This window comes from Lissotriton helveticus, chromosome 3_1, assembly GCF_964261635.1.
Source record: "Lissotriton helveticus chromosome 3_1, aLisHel1.1, whole genome shotgun sequence".
Lineage (NCBI taxonomy): Eukaryota > Metazoa > Chordata > Amphibia > Caudata > Salamandridae > Lissotriton > Lissotriton helveticus.
In genome coordinates, this window is record NC_136061.1 from 220,735,830 (window position 1) to 220,751,338 (window position 15,509).

Here is a 15,509-nt window from a genome sequence, read left to right on the forward strand (position 1 = left end):
CCAAAAAAACCTAAGTGTAAGCTGTCATTTGCACTCATTGAGGTAGTAAGTTTGCTTCTTAATATTGCAATAACTCACTTCCTCGAGGTGAATGGTAAGAGGTGCTGATTGGTTATTCCCTCTGTTGTTCACATAAATAGGCTTTCCAGAATTTGTCTTCCACCCAATATCGTGATCAGTTTTATTGGAGGTAACATGGATGCCTTCTTGTTGAGGACGAGATTCAAGTTTTTGCGTCTCATGGCCATTTGGATGTTTACATTTATAGAATTAACTTTGGTGGCTGGTCTTCATGCATAAGGGATAAATGTAAGAGAAGTGAGTGTTTAAAATGCTAATTACTTGTAGCAATATAATACTGAATAAAAATTCTAATTGCTCATTGCCTTGTCAGGGGTTTACTTAAAGACATACATTTCCGGACCTATGCCCTTACTTAATTGTTACACGGCGAACATAAAAGCACTGCAAACATATGAAAGATCACTTTCTGTTGATAACCCCAAAACTAATAGGACCAGTGCAGAATCCTTCCCAATTTAGGCACCAATGTCCCATTCTACAGGCAACCAGAGCACCGTAGGGAAGCAGTTTTTGATTATATCACCACATGATTTCCTTTGGCACCCATTTCTTTACAATGCCAGTGAGATTCATGCTTTAGAGTGTTTACTAAGTGAAGGCGCAATGATATATCAGAGTTAAATACTTAGCATTCACACCACTGCTGGACCGCCTTTTCCTCAGCCTGCCTCCAACAATACCCAACCCAAGGCTAGCACAACTTTAATCACATATGTGCCTTAAACAAAATGAAAATGTAAGCACAAAGGTCCGCGAACCTGCTCCCTTCTATTACAGACTTATACTGTGAAACTGGAAGTCGAGGTACTAACATACTGGCTTTTCCAGAATTATAAATCTCACTGGCTAATAAGAATTACATAAGGAGAAGTGTGGCTCAATGGTTAGAGCGGCAGACCCTGATGCAGAGGTCTAGCCCAGGACCAGGGTTCAATTACCCGCCTCGGCGGGTCTTGAGCTCAAAAATTCCACGGACCTGATAATTCTCGCCTCGGTGCCTATTCCAATCATGGAGTCCCACTCTGCAACTCTGGGCAATAGCTTGCTTAATCTCCACAACGGTCCCCACAACGCTAAGGATGTCTGGCCTCCACCTTGGGGGTGCCCAGGAGTGGACACCTCACAGGGAAAGCCAGGATGGGTTCCACAGCGGTATTTGTACAAGCGCCTTAAGACCCTTGCGGGTGAGTAGTGCGCTATACAAGTATCAATTTACACTATGCAGCACAATATCTTGTTTACAGTGCATACCTCACTAATCCAATCATTATATATCTGAAATCGAGCCTCTAGTTTGTACAGAGGAAGCTGAAACTTGTGACTTAGAAACTACCACAGGATTGATACTTATAGCATTGAGTTACACAAAATATATTTGTAATGGGTTAGCTTCTTAAAAACGTATGCAAAAGGATCTATTGAAAATGTTAAAATGTTGGAACCCCTAGGGTCAATTTCATCCAACACTAGCAGACCATTTCTAAACGGCAAAGGTGTACCAATAAGTGGCATTAAGTGGCAGGCATGCCAACATACAGTACAGTAAAGCAATGTGTTCTCCCTCAGCTCCGACACATCACCTCTCTCCTATTCTGCAACTTTGTTAGTCTGGATACATGTCTGCTACCTCACTTTAAACACAACTGAAAGACAATTTAGAGTACCGAGGTTCAAAGTTCGTTACAATGGTCTAATTTTTTTTTATCCTTCTGATGTAAACGAAATGAGTACCAATAAGTGGGTATAACTAAACTCTCTTATTTATGTGCATATATGCAATGGTGAGTTTGAGGGTCTATAAAAAACAAGCAGTGGTTAATATAGTTAACATGTGGGCCGAGGGCCAGGTGTATCAAGATACACTTTTGCGATTCTCAAATAGCGATTTTTAAGGAATCGCTACTTGAGGATTGCAAAAGGGCATGTATGAGCGTCACATGGCACCTTTACAAATTGCAAAAAGTGCATTTGTAAAAGAATTTGCAAATTACCACCAACTACAAGTTGGTGGTAATTTGCGATTTCTTAGTGTGAAATCGCAAAACTTTCTTGTTTCTTACATACCTTTTAAGGAATCGCTTTTTGTGATTCCTTAAATGGCAGTGCAAAATTAGGGAATCACAAATTTTGCGATTCCTTAATTGTGCCGTGCGATTTTTTTCATACATAGCATTTCCCGTTTTTTTGGTCGCAAACACTGCTATTTTGCGATTCGCAGCGATTGCGACAAAAAAACGCTTGATACATCTGCCCCCTAGTCGCTAAGAATGTCTAACACAGACCTTAATTTATTTAATGCAAAGGAGCATGCTTACAGATGACTTTTACAGTGTTCTACACATTTTTCATATTTGATTTTAAACACAAAACCAAATTACTAAACTGTTTATCAAACCCTGATCAAGATGTATATTTTCACTCTGTAAATCAGAAATTTGCAATTCCAATTAAGGCTTTAAAAGAGGGATAGATTTTTTTTTAAATCAATGTATAAAAATGTTGTTGACTTCCCTTTTAAATTAAAAATTTCATATCATGGTCATTCTGGTTTACTCCTATTCCTGCTGTCTTTTTTCCCTCCTCAAACTTGCTCTCTCTAGGCTCTGCCTAGCCCACCCTACTGTTAAATTTCGCTTTGTTCTGTCTTCATTCAATGGTGATATTTACTGCATGCACTTTGAAGTCTTCTTTTTATGTTGTGACTGAAACAAAGCCTGCTTTGAAAAGAAAAGTCTGATCGTGGTAAAACAAAATGGCCGCAGTGTATGACCAAAACTAAAACAAAGAAAAATTCAAGACAAAACAAGCTTTATTAGTGACAGGTAGTCTAAAGCATATTACTAAAAGAGTCATTGTCTTTTTCCCACGCTGCACTCCAAACACAGCGATTATTGTTTTCTTTTTATTATTGCATTCCTGTCACTGACTATTAAGAAGGTAGGTATTTCTCTGCCTAAGCACGTTCACATCTGCAGATGAGCCTGTTGCAGCACCATAGCTTACATGTTATTTTCTCTCTCTTTCTCTATCTCTTTTTCCTATATGTTATTTATTTTCTTTTTGGTGGCTCTGTATATTTTTTACTGTCCTCTTTGTTTAGAAAATCAAAGCAGCCAAAATCTGCTTCCCATTTTTTCTTTTTTCTGTCCATGTATTTTATAATCTTTTAATTTTATTCCTTATTGTTCTGTTGGTAGACTGCATTTCTGTGTGTTTTACTAAGATAGCTGATTTTGTGTTGGTTTCTGGAAATGATAGATACGTCAATTCACTATCCTGGTGAAGGTATAGGATGCTCCCTGTGAGTGTAACACAAAAAACACAAAGTAGTGAATTTTTGGAATCGAAATAGGGGATTATTAGAAGGTTCTCAAGAAGCGTAAGCAAATTATGATTTTATTTAGTTTCTTCTTTCATTAAACCCTACTATGTCCACTTTTTAAACAAGCATTATTTGGAAGTGGATATCTGAAAGTGAGCGGCTTGCGGATATTGACAATATAATGGTGAGAACATCTGACAGATTATTTGTTTCAAAAGACTACATGAACATATTCTGCTATTACCCTTTGACACAAATGATGAATGAACTGATGCTATCAACTTAGTATAATCAAGGGCAGTCATAAATTAACAACAATTTTATAATTTATTAGATTAGCTATTTGCATTGTTAATTAAAAGAAGGTTTTTATGGACATTCCATTTTGGAAGAATTCTCATCTGCTCCAGACTGTAAGAAAAATTCACTCCTGAACTTAAAATGATAAAACACACTATCTGAGCTTTAAATACACATCAAAGTGTAATGACTATTGCTAGGATTATATTTTGATGAAACATATAATGACTTAATCTAAGCTCTACTAAGTCATAACGAGCTATTACTATTGAAAAACAAATCTCTTCTTCCCAGTTTAATTATGTAATCCAGTGACCAGTGCATACAAAGTGAAAGGTTAATTGCTCATATGAATTCACAAATTCCAACGAATTACTTCAAAATTATGTGATGATGGATGTGAACAAATTATAATTTTGCTTGTAAATTTTTGCAAAGGCTTATAAATGTAACAAACGTCACAACACCACAAAGTTATTGACTTTTGCAAAACTTCACCTGCAGCCCAAAATGTCTCCAAAATAAGTGTTTCCTCCAAAACTGTCCCCTGTTTTTGTGGTACCACGCTCCAATTGAAACTGGATGTTAACAAGTTATTTTTTAGCACAATCTTCTTTTTCAGGGTTTACCTGTAAACAACTTTACAAGATTTTGCAATCTTTAAAGTTCTCAATAATTCCCAAATATTGAGGGGGTCATTAGTATGGCAGACATACTCCCGGGAATCTGGACCACCCGCACTGCTTGCGGCAGTCCCACACCCTCAATTAGGATGCGCGTACATTTGTAACATTGTGGCGGGCGGTGCTGTAAGCACCGCCCACCGCAATGCCACAAAAGCAAGTTGTGCCTTTCAATGCACAACGTGACAGGCACCGCATGGTGCCTGCCACATTGTACATTGAAATGCAGGGGGGTACCATAGGCACCCCCCATGTGCACCCCCCATCCACAAGTATCCCTGGAGACACAGCCACCATATTCCTGGGCTTTTCTGCCCGGTAGGCAATTGGGCGGATTGACTACCGACGGACGGTCTTCCCATCCGCTGGGGTTCCCCCAGCCATGGTAATGTGGCGGGCGGAATTCATATGTGGGCGATGGATTTTGGGGGGAGGATCACCACCGCCATAGGGGCGGTGGCAATCCGCCTGCTATCTGAATGACCCCCTAAGTTTGTAAATGAAAGTGTAGCAGCTTTGCACACCGTTACCATTCATAGGTTGAACTAGAAAACACATATTCACAATAAGTTGATCTTATTAAAATGATGCCTTTACAAAAAGCCTCTATTGTATGAATTTACTTTAAATGAATTTGTGAAATTGCATATTTGGTTGAAACAAAATTTGCAAAGTTAACTCCGTTTTCACATTGAAAACATTTGCATTTCGAGTATCCACTTGTAAAAAAAAAGCACAGAATTTGGTGTTACCTGTTGAATGATAGCTGTACATTTAGTTGTAGTCTAAGAATCTAAAGATGCCCCCTACTATTACATAGGGCACGGAGTGTCAATTTAATTAGGTTTTCCCCTAATGACAATTATTATTCTTTAAGTAGCCTTTCTTATTTTCATGTTACAGAGACCTAGCTTTTTGAAAATGTTTATAACTAGGTAGAAAACTGTTTTACTATGACAATGGCAAAAATCATGCATTGTTGATTCTCACAGCTACCACTTTTTGCTATTCACTGTCTTCTTTAAGTGTGCCTTCAGTAATACTTGTAATATTAGAAGGAGGTTTAAAACAATTTATATGTTAGGGATAAAGTGAACCTTAAAAGTAAAAATAAAAGTATTAATACCGATATTATTCATATTGAAACTATTCCATATATTCGCTAGCAGCACCGAAAAAAATGGTGGATGTTTTGAGACAAGATAAGTTGGGGGAGCCAAGTACTCATAAAATATTAGCCAAACCTTGTATCTACTTTACTAAAATCAAAGTGAGAGTGGTTATACAAGAAATTAAGAGATGACCAGGACATTTGCTTTTGATATCTCTAAAATGCTGTTGAAACAGTAGAATCCAACTTCTAGTTGCTCTTCAAAAGTAACAATGTACATCCCACTGAGAAGGGCATGGAGGCCCTTCTCTACCAGACTAGTGGATGGTTTGGGCTGGTGCAACAACTCAGTCTCTTAGCAGAAGTACTTCTAAAATCAATTTAGACTTAAAATAAATGCTGCCACTGATTTCCTTTCTTGGTATCAAATCATTTCAACCATCATTATAATTTCATTCCCTTATCCGATTTTCCATCTTGATTCCAACACATGTTTTGTGATAGCTTCATTGGGCAATCTCATTATGAAAAAAAACCAGTTATTATAATTAGATATCATGTTACATATATAGGTCTGTTTAAAGTCCTCAGAATCAAACTGATACTTGTATTTTAAATATTATTATGCTGTTTTTCCTTCACCTTTGTATTTGTGTATTGTGTACCTTCAACCTAATACCACAAATCGCAAGTCAGCACTACCATTGGTCTATTAAACATATTTAGAATGCCCAATGGATTCTTCTGCCCCCACATTCCCTGAGAAGAGGAATCTTGATTTACCACAGATTGGGTCTTTCTTGAAATCCTCCTATAGGGAAACACAAAGTGAACAACATTGGGCTCTTAATAATAGTCTCTAGCGTTTGCCATCTCATTTGTAGGTGGTCTGTTGTTTTTTGAAAACCCATCTGATTATTTCCATAGTGCAGATAGCTCCTAAGAAGCTCAACGCATAACGTTTCTGGGTATCTTAGAAGGTTTCACCCACCAGCCAGATGCCATAACTGAATCCAAAGATGCTCATGGTCCTGTGGAAAGGACATATATTGGCAAAATATTTCAGAATTAGTTTGTTGGTTCACCTCATGAGAATAGACTTCGGAAGCTTGAGCATATGAAAGCATATCTAGCCCAGTATTAAAGAGCACCTTGAAGTATGCCACAAGTGAAGCGTGTTTGTCACAATCTACAATAAATGTTATAAGATTTCATATTTAGCACAAAAAACAGTCTCATAACATTGCGTAGAATAATAGCGACCGTGTGTTAGTCCATGGGGTAAAATGGCGACATGCTCCTCAGTATATACATAAATAAATGATTTACACTCTCATTCCATGCATGACTAGGAGGTACAAATTGGGCAACATGTCTCTGCTAAGTGAAGTCTAATGCTATGAAGTAAGGATAACACTTAAAGAACTCTTATACAGTCAATGCAACCACAATATTTTTGTGATCGGCTGTAAATGTTAAGTATACTGTAGATCTCGAGGAAAACTCCAGGCCACTACGGGATGCTGAATTAATTTATTGGCAAAAAAGTTTCTCTACCAACGTGTTTCACCTTCGGCTTGTTCACCGAAAGGTGAAACGCGTTGGTAGAAAGCATTTTTTGCCAATAAATTAATTCAGCATCCCGGAGTGTCCTGGAGTTTTCTTCGAGATAAGGAATTTTGCTTCGTATTCTATAGAGTTCCGGGGACCCATCCTGGACCGCCGCGCTGGTAAGCCCCAGACTTCCGGCGTATTGTGTTTGGAACAAATATATGATTTGACCACGTAATCCACCTAGGGCATATTTAACATGCTATGAGGCACTTCTTGCATGGATTGCTCATCTCTCTGCATACATTTAAGCCCATCTCCAGAGATGTTATTATTTAAAGACCATCCAATAACAGTGAGTTTGACAAAAGTGCGCAGTGAGATATTTTTAAAATGAGGCCTCCGAATCTCTATGCCCCATGAGTTCAAGAACCCTTTGTGCTAGTAGAAAGCAACAATGATGAATCCTGAAGTCATGAATACAGGCTGCAGTGATATTTTGGGAGACTCCCAAAGAATGCAGCATCTTTTGTTAGACTGCAAAATGCAAAGGGTTGTGCAAGGTTCTATATTGAACTCGTCTTAATCAATGAGTGAAAAAAATATTACATGCAGGAAAATGTCATATATTTATTTGTCCCATGTAAGCTTCTCTTACGCCACAAGGGAAAAGCCTTGCATCATCAACTTCAAGCAACAAACACATTATAAAATATAGAAATTTAAAACTTGGTCTTTGTTGGTGACTTCTCGATTGTGAACAAACAAACAGCTGTTTCTTTTCTTAGACTATAACCCATGTTTTTAAAACCACACAAGAACTGCTTGAACACATGTCCTGTGGAAGCGGTGCCTTAGATACATTTTGAATGTATAGTAACATTTAAGACCACAGGCTGCAAACTAAACATAATATCTTGTATTGTATGTTATTTTGAATTTTAATATCCATACAGTGCTTATGTATTGGACTATCTCCCTGTACCTTAATTATTCAAGCGGCCCTGTGTATTTCAGTGAATAATATTATCTCACCCTCTTACGTCTCCCATTGATCTCCTTAATAATTACTACGCTGGTTATAATTTACAACATCACCTCGAATGTTTTCTATTATACATTAAGTAATGTAAAATATAACTGCAATTTACTGATATTAAATCTTCAAAGAAGCAACCTAGTGATCAGAATCAAGTTAAGGTACATCGATTTAGAAGGATGGTGTGGAAGAGAGACCCATAACCTGGTGTGTGTACAGCTCAATCAGCCAGGGTCACTGTTTAGTGATTACAACAGCATCTTTGGTGACCAGTATAGAACTTTATGTTTAGTATAGTTCAATTTCCCAAGTTCCAATGCACAGAGTCATTTGGGTCTGTAGTCTTGCCTTTGAGAAAACAAATGATAGAAAGTAGACAAAGTCTCCACCTAAAGCCCTTTTAAAATCAATTAATACATAGATTTAACTTTTCCTATTTATTCTGGACTGTGTGCAATCCCCAGTGTGTGTATATCCTGAGACTTTAAATGAAGCATCACAATCCCAGACCCCCCAGATTGTGAACCTGTTCAGTACAGGGCACATTCTTGCTTTGAATCCTCATTTGTCTGTAGGCTACTGGTTAAGCCAGTAGACCTTGGGTATTAATGATTAATAGAATCTGTACAAAAGGTATCCATTCTCTATGCCTGCTTTGAAATGACCAAAAAGAGGGACATGGTTGCCATTTCGTGGGCTCCTTTGACATTCAGAGGACAAGTACTTATTTCACTGTAGAGTAAAATGTAACTTTCCAAGGTAAATGGTTGCTTTTGAGCCTTTGTAAATTATGACTATTTCTCAGTGTTGCCAACCACCTCCATTCCCGACCAATGACAATCTGGACCAGCGGGTTTGGAATTTGTAAAGCAAAGTAACGGTGCAACATGGTAAATGCCATTTATAGCAAATAGTGGGTTTTGTTGCTTGGCAGCAATTAACAAATGAATTACAGCCTCAATAACACCTTCCCGCAGTAGTAAACTGTCATTTTTACAACATAAAAAGAACAATACATATCTGGTGGCCAAAGGGTTAACCATTAGTCCATATTACAGTGTTGGCTCTGCAAATGTACATAGGGCCTGGTGGAGGCAGAATGTACTTTGGATGCCCACTATCATTGCCTTCATGCCATGTATGCATTCCCAATGTTATACTATAGCTAGTAGCTACATGGGTAGACCTCTCGCCTGCTTCTCCATGAGAAATCCAGCATTTTTGAGACATGACTGTCAAAAATGTCATCCTGCCCAAATGTCCACATTCAGCTGGTGGAAAGGTATTGGCCCTTGGAATACATACTAGGCAGTTAACTGGGCATCATTCATTTCCAGTGAGCAAATCTTACACACCATAAAATAAAAATTGTACAGGTTGTAACATGTCCATCCAGTGAGCATAAAACTCTATGTGGCAACAGATCTCAATGCCTGCTGATGTTTCCAAAACAGACTCAAATGGAAGAAAGTGATGTTAGTTCCTGCAGATTGCTGCAGACATTTACCATAAATGAGACAGGTTTTAAATTTCTTGTGTGAGGCTATCTTAGAACATTGGAAACCATGTTCAATATAGTTTACTACGCTACCTCTGGTGCGAGTTGTTTTTCAATTGGTCCTGGATCTGATATGGTATCACTATATTGAGCTGTGAGTTTCAATTTGCAAACCTGAATAGCGCAGGTTTACATTGGTTTACATTCTGGTAGTGAATGGACATCTGTTAAGATAAACAATACAAAAGATCCTTTTCATCTGTGGAAAAAGTACAGATTTTGAAGTTTCAATGAACTTTCTGTGGTCCTTGCTCATAACTAGGCCCCATCACGGAAACAGATATTACCCTGGTGCCTTTTTTGTGGAATGGGGGTCCTGTTGTTTGTGGGAGTTGGTAGGATTTAGGTTTGTCACAGATAAGATGTGGGTTGGAAGGTGCTGTAGAAGATTAATTTGGATGAAAGGAAGCTGAAACTCTGGGAGAGGTAGGGTTTGTGAGTAAACAATTGATTAGAGCGCCCAGGACTAATGCAAATTCTGCAAGGCAGAGGGTATGTGCACTGTCCTGCTCATTCCCACTCGGAAACCATGAACATCTTTAAGGGGTAGCCCTGCCACAGCTGTTCCTACCCCTGGACTCTTGGTCATGAAAGTAGGGCATGAACAGGAAGGAGACTAGAGTCTAAAAGCCCACCTTGTTTTCATTCAGCGACCAGTATTTCTTGCAATTAGCCCAACCTCCAAGCATAAAAAAGAATGCTGTTGAAGGGATAAGGGAAGGACAAGGGGTCCACTCTGTCATGTCAAAAGGAGGGTGATGTCACTTTTACTTCCCCTGGATTTTTTTTGTTAAAAGGGACTGAACATGTTGGAAGCGGCTGTGAGAAAGACTCTGGAAAAGGCTGTGTCTACATTACAAGGAAAACCTAGAAAGGGAAACATTCTACAGACAGCCTAAAAAGGAAGGAAAGATTTCACATCCTACTTGCTCTGTTGGATGAGCATTAGGACACTGTACTAGGAGATGTGCTTAGGTGGCATGGCTAGAAGCAAGAGTCCAGCTATGATGTTGGTTCCTAATTCTAATACCTCAGTCTTGGACAGAGCTTGAAAATCTTGTACTACTTTCTTCAGTGTGGAAGGACATTTTGGAGTGTTCAGGTCTAATTAGAGCCGGTATGCTGGCCAATTCTAGGTGAGTTTGTGGTGAAGTCCGATTCATAGGGAACAATGGGAGTCAGGTAGGAAAGTAGAAATTAGAAGTTATATTAGGGATAAAAGCACCTTAACCTCAAGGTGAGGTGAGTTAATTTTATTTCCCAAACAAAAACATATTGAGGCCACATTAGTGAATATTTATTAGCAAAAGTGAAGATAAATTTGTACAGAAAATTGGTAACTCTTTAAGAGTCCAAGGAGATGAAAGTTTAGTGGTAAAGATGTGTAATAGTTAGAGAGACTCATATCTGACGGTCTGGGACCCAATAAAGTCTTGAGATATTACAGAAGGGTTACTTATCCATCTTGGGGTTTTGGTAAACGCTGGGCTAAATTACTCTTGCACTGATGCTGTATGCTGCTCGTGATGACTTCAAGACTTGTTATTTATAGCAGCTTAGACATATCCATACGCATCACACACCAAATAAGACCACAGCAGGCACTTGGGACGAAACCTTGAGTACAATAGTCTTATGTCACTGGACGAACTCTTTACAGCTTTGTACAATTCTTCTTGCAAGCCTAGCTGGTCGGTTTGGTAATGCCTACCCAACCGACGAGCTAAGGATGCCAAAAGGTTCTGAACTTAATTCCTTCCAAAGCAGTGGATTTCTTGGCCAAACTGCTTCTTGATGGCCCGAGACGTTGGTTTTTTTTGGGTGGCTTTTATTTTTGCTTTATTTTTTTCTCTATCTCTTTCTCTCTCTCTCTTGCATTTTTGTGAATCTAACGATGCACTTATGTTGCCCCGCTTTTCCCTTCTCTTCATACCTTACCTACTAAAGGAGGAAATGCCACTTTTTTGGTAAGTGGATGTTAACCAAGACAGGACTTGATCAAAAAAAATACAGAGTAATGACAAAAAAGTGACAAAATGAGGTGTCAGGGCCCATGGTGTACTAACGAGCTCTGAGAACGTGCTCGGCCGAGGAAAAAAGGACAAAGAAAGAAAGAAAGGACCCAGAAAACATTCAGAACCAAGTTTTGTTTTAATTTGAAATGACATTTGTGGATTTTTATTTAGTTTTTCTCATTTTGGTTCGCTTTTCAGTGATTTGTCTCCCTACCCTGCCATTCTCCCTGTCCCGCTCACCCAACAAGCCTTACCCTTACCCGATCTGTGCTTCTTGTCACAGATACAGTCCCTGTGTTAAAAAAATTCACATTTCTTTTCTCAATCCCTTACATCATCTTCAAAAAATCATGTTTTATTTTTATAATTTTATTTAGACTTTTTTATATATTATGTTTTATCCTCACTCATTTTGTAACTAATATTCAATCAGGCCATAGCAGATATTCTCTCCCTTACTCCTCCAGCCCTATGATTAATTTTCATATTCTTGTTTCTTCGTTTGCGTTTTGCATGTGGCCAGTTGCATGAGCGGCATTGTTGGGGTCAGAAGGCTACAGCAGGGAGCTAGTTTCAGTCTAGAGCCTCCGTGTAGTGTGCAGTATGCATTGTACTTTGACAAGTGTGTATCTCTGGCACTTCTTGGTGTCTCTTCTGTAATACCTTTGCTCTCCGTTTCCCCTTTTTTCTTTTGTCCATCCCCCTTTTCTTAATTCCCTTCTTCCAGAAGCTCGACTCTCTATCACCTTCAGCAAGAGAGCTGGCCAAAATGGAGTCCATGTCCCCGGGCTGCCGAGACGGGAGGGGAATTAAGCACAATCAAGAGAGCTCCATCCCTGTTTCGCCAGGAAAAGTTGGCAGTGGTGCACCAGGCGATAGGCGGACGCATCATCACCGGTCCCGGTCAATGTCGCCCCAGAAGCACAGGCGGTGGTCCAAGACAAAGTCAGATGGAAAAAGAGAGTCTGCTGAACACTCAGTCAGCCACACTGGATACAGCAGTGATTCAGATGGATCAGTGGGCTCACGAGCTCACTCCATGGCAACAGCGACAGAAAAGAAGCATAGTGCCCCTACCAAAAAGTAAGTGCCAGCAGGATAAAGAAGCAATGCATATCGAAATGTTCAAATGGAATCATCCAATTTAATGATGTAATAGAATAAAGTTGCATTTGTGGTCATTTAGTTGCTTCAAGTTTATGGGCTTGCTCCTATTTTCAGATTGTGAGTAGCACATCACCGTGTAGCACAGTACCCACGAGTTAAGAAAGGGAAATGGGCTACAAGGTGGAAATGGAAGAGAGCACGGCTGTAGGAATAGACTAAAGGTATCTTTATGGGGACTCAGTTACTCCCAGGCTATATGTTTATGCCCATTCCTAACTAAGAATCAGAGACAACTAGAATGTGGATGTATCTGACTAATAAAATGTGGATACTACCTGGTCTAAGTAAAGTAAATTTACAAGTGTCGATATTCTACAAATAAATTTACTACTTTTGGCTCTTCACCATTTACGAGTGTAAAGTTACCCCAAAGTGTAGACTTACAAGTCCCCACCCCCTGAAAAAGGGGGTGGACTCAGTACTATCTTTTCAACCGTATTTGATGTTCCACACACATGGTGGAGACTCCACAGTTGGGGAAGAGATCTTCCTATGGTAAAGTTTAGGGAAATTTGTAAAAGGTTATTAAACCTTATAAAAACTTTGATAAAAATATGTGAAATATTAATCGTTATTAATTTTATATATTTATTTTACATGTAGAGCAATATAAAAGAGTTGCAGCATTAATAATCAGAATAAATGCTTTATCTATAGCTACATTCAATTAAATGTATTTATATTTTTTAATTGGTTGGTTAATTAATTTAATCTAATTTAGCTTTGGTTGTAGGGATTTCAGGTGTGGTGCTAGCCTTACTTCAGCCCTAAGCTGGAGTATATTTACTACTGTTTCGGGTATTTTTTGACTCTAGTAACTATAGGCAAGCTGTTTGTGAATAGCAACGGGCCTACTTTGGCGGATGGCTTTTTATAAAAATAATTTTGTCTAGGATGCAACTCTGGGTTAAAACTGCAGGATATGTTGATTGGGATGAAGAGTCATCATGGTGCGGGACTCAGTAACAGGAGTTTAGTCACGTTTAGAACAAATCATTAAAAGGGCATATTTCACATCAACATTCACAGCACCACAATTGATGATGGACCTATGGATTTTCTAGACAATAACAGAGAAATCAAGGATTGAGTAAAGACTGTAGGCAAGTCTGTCTTAGGAAGTGGAGTACATTCTGCGCTTACTTAGGGTGAAGAGCAGAGAAGAATATTCCACAAGGAATCTAGAATCAAATGTAGCCGCAAATGGCCTACAGAAAATTTCATATGAGTACCAAAAAGGCATGCCGCTTGCATGCTAATTGGGAGAACCCAAAAGGGAGCATCAATAATTCTTGTGTGCTCACAAACCCAAACCCTCCCTGTGGAAACTATAAGGGCAATGGGACACAGCATGTGACTGAAAGGTATCTCATTCAGAGGGGTAACAATATTGTCAACGTGTGGCTGGATGGATGCCATTTCCTTAGTTTTCTGTTTGTGGCAGCCATTTTGTAGTAGGATTCTCATGAGAAACTGGCGGGCTAGTTACTGAAGGTTCGGCTAGTATATATACATATAGCTTAGTCACCTCACTCTTACAGGTGCCATGGACCATGCCATATCACATTGTGCCCCATCTCCTCATGGTGGCACTAATCTAGGAGACAAGGCTAGGAGTACCAAAGCACACTGCATGTAGCACCAATCTAAAGGGCACATGTACCTGCAGACAGCATATGGGAGCGAAACACCTAACAGTGCCTCCAGCCCATAAGAAAAGGCTGATGGTCTGAGAGAGTGCAGACTTCAGGAAAAATGGGCATGGAAATAATGAACTAACTGAGAAGCATGGATGACCAAGGCTGAGTCCAGTGATCATCTCTCTGGTCCATTTTCCTTCTGTCTGGTAAAATTAAACGATTACTGTGTAATATGAATAAATGATGAGTTGAACTATTACATACGTAGCTTTATGTAAAATCTGTTCCAAACCCAATAGAAGAGCTACAGTCCTACAGTGTATTAGAAAGAGAACTATGTATATATGTATGTAAGGGATTTGTAAAGCGCTGGAAGCACCACCGCAGGGTTATCTCCGCGCTACCATAGAGAGGGCGCAAGACAGACACAGATCAATCCCGGAATAATTCCGTCTTCAGGAGTTTCCTGAAGCGAAAAAACTGGGGCATTTGCGCAAGTCCTCCAACAAGGTGTTCCAGCATTTTGGGTCAATGTAGGCAACCGTTTTGCCTCCTGTTCATATTTTCCTGTAGCGGGGGACCACTAGCAACCCTTTATCTTCCAATTTGAGTCGACGATTCGGACAATAGACTTTAAACTTGTCCGCCAGGTAGCTAGGGCTCGTACCATAAAGAGCTTTATGAGCAAGACAACAGAGATTGAATTTAATTCTCTGGCGGATAGGGAGCCAGTGGAGTTGTTTTAACAATGACCCTGGGGAGGTGCGTGGCGACTTTTTAAGAGCCAGGCATGCAGCAACATTCTGTACAATCTGTAATCTACTGAGAAGCGATTTATTAGCTGATGCCAGTAGAGCACTGCAATAATCCAGAAGACCAATGATCAAAGCCTGAATCAGAGTTCTACGTACATAAAAAGGCAGCCATAAAAATTCTCTACAAAAAAGGCTCAGGGTATGGTAGCAGGTCCCTGCAGTAGTCATAATTTGATCCTTCATTGATAACAATACATCCAAACAGACCCCTAGATTTTTATAGC

General features: G+C 39.3%; 1 protein-coding gene across 1 annotated transcript in view; it reads left to right on the forward strand.

The window, feature by feature from the left end:
* Positions 1 to 15,509, forward strand: part of SRRM3 (serine/arginine repetitive matrix 3) — a 244,216-nt gene that overhangs the window by 190,487 nt on the left and 38,220 nt on the right. Inside the window, exon 9 of the mRNA XM_078679649.1 lies at positions 12,391 to 12,746. Within this exon, the coding sequence (XP_078535775.1) occupies positions 12,391 to 12,746 (356 nt within the window). The remainder of the gene's footprint in view (positions 1 to 12,390; positions 12,747 to 15,509) is intronic.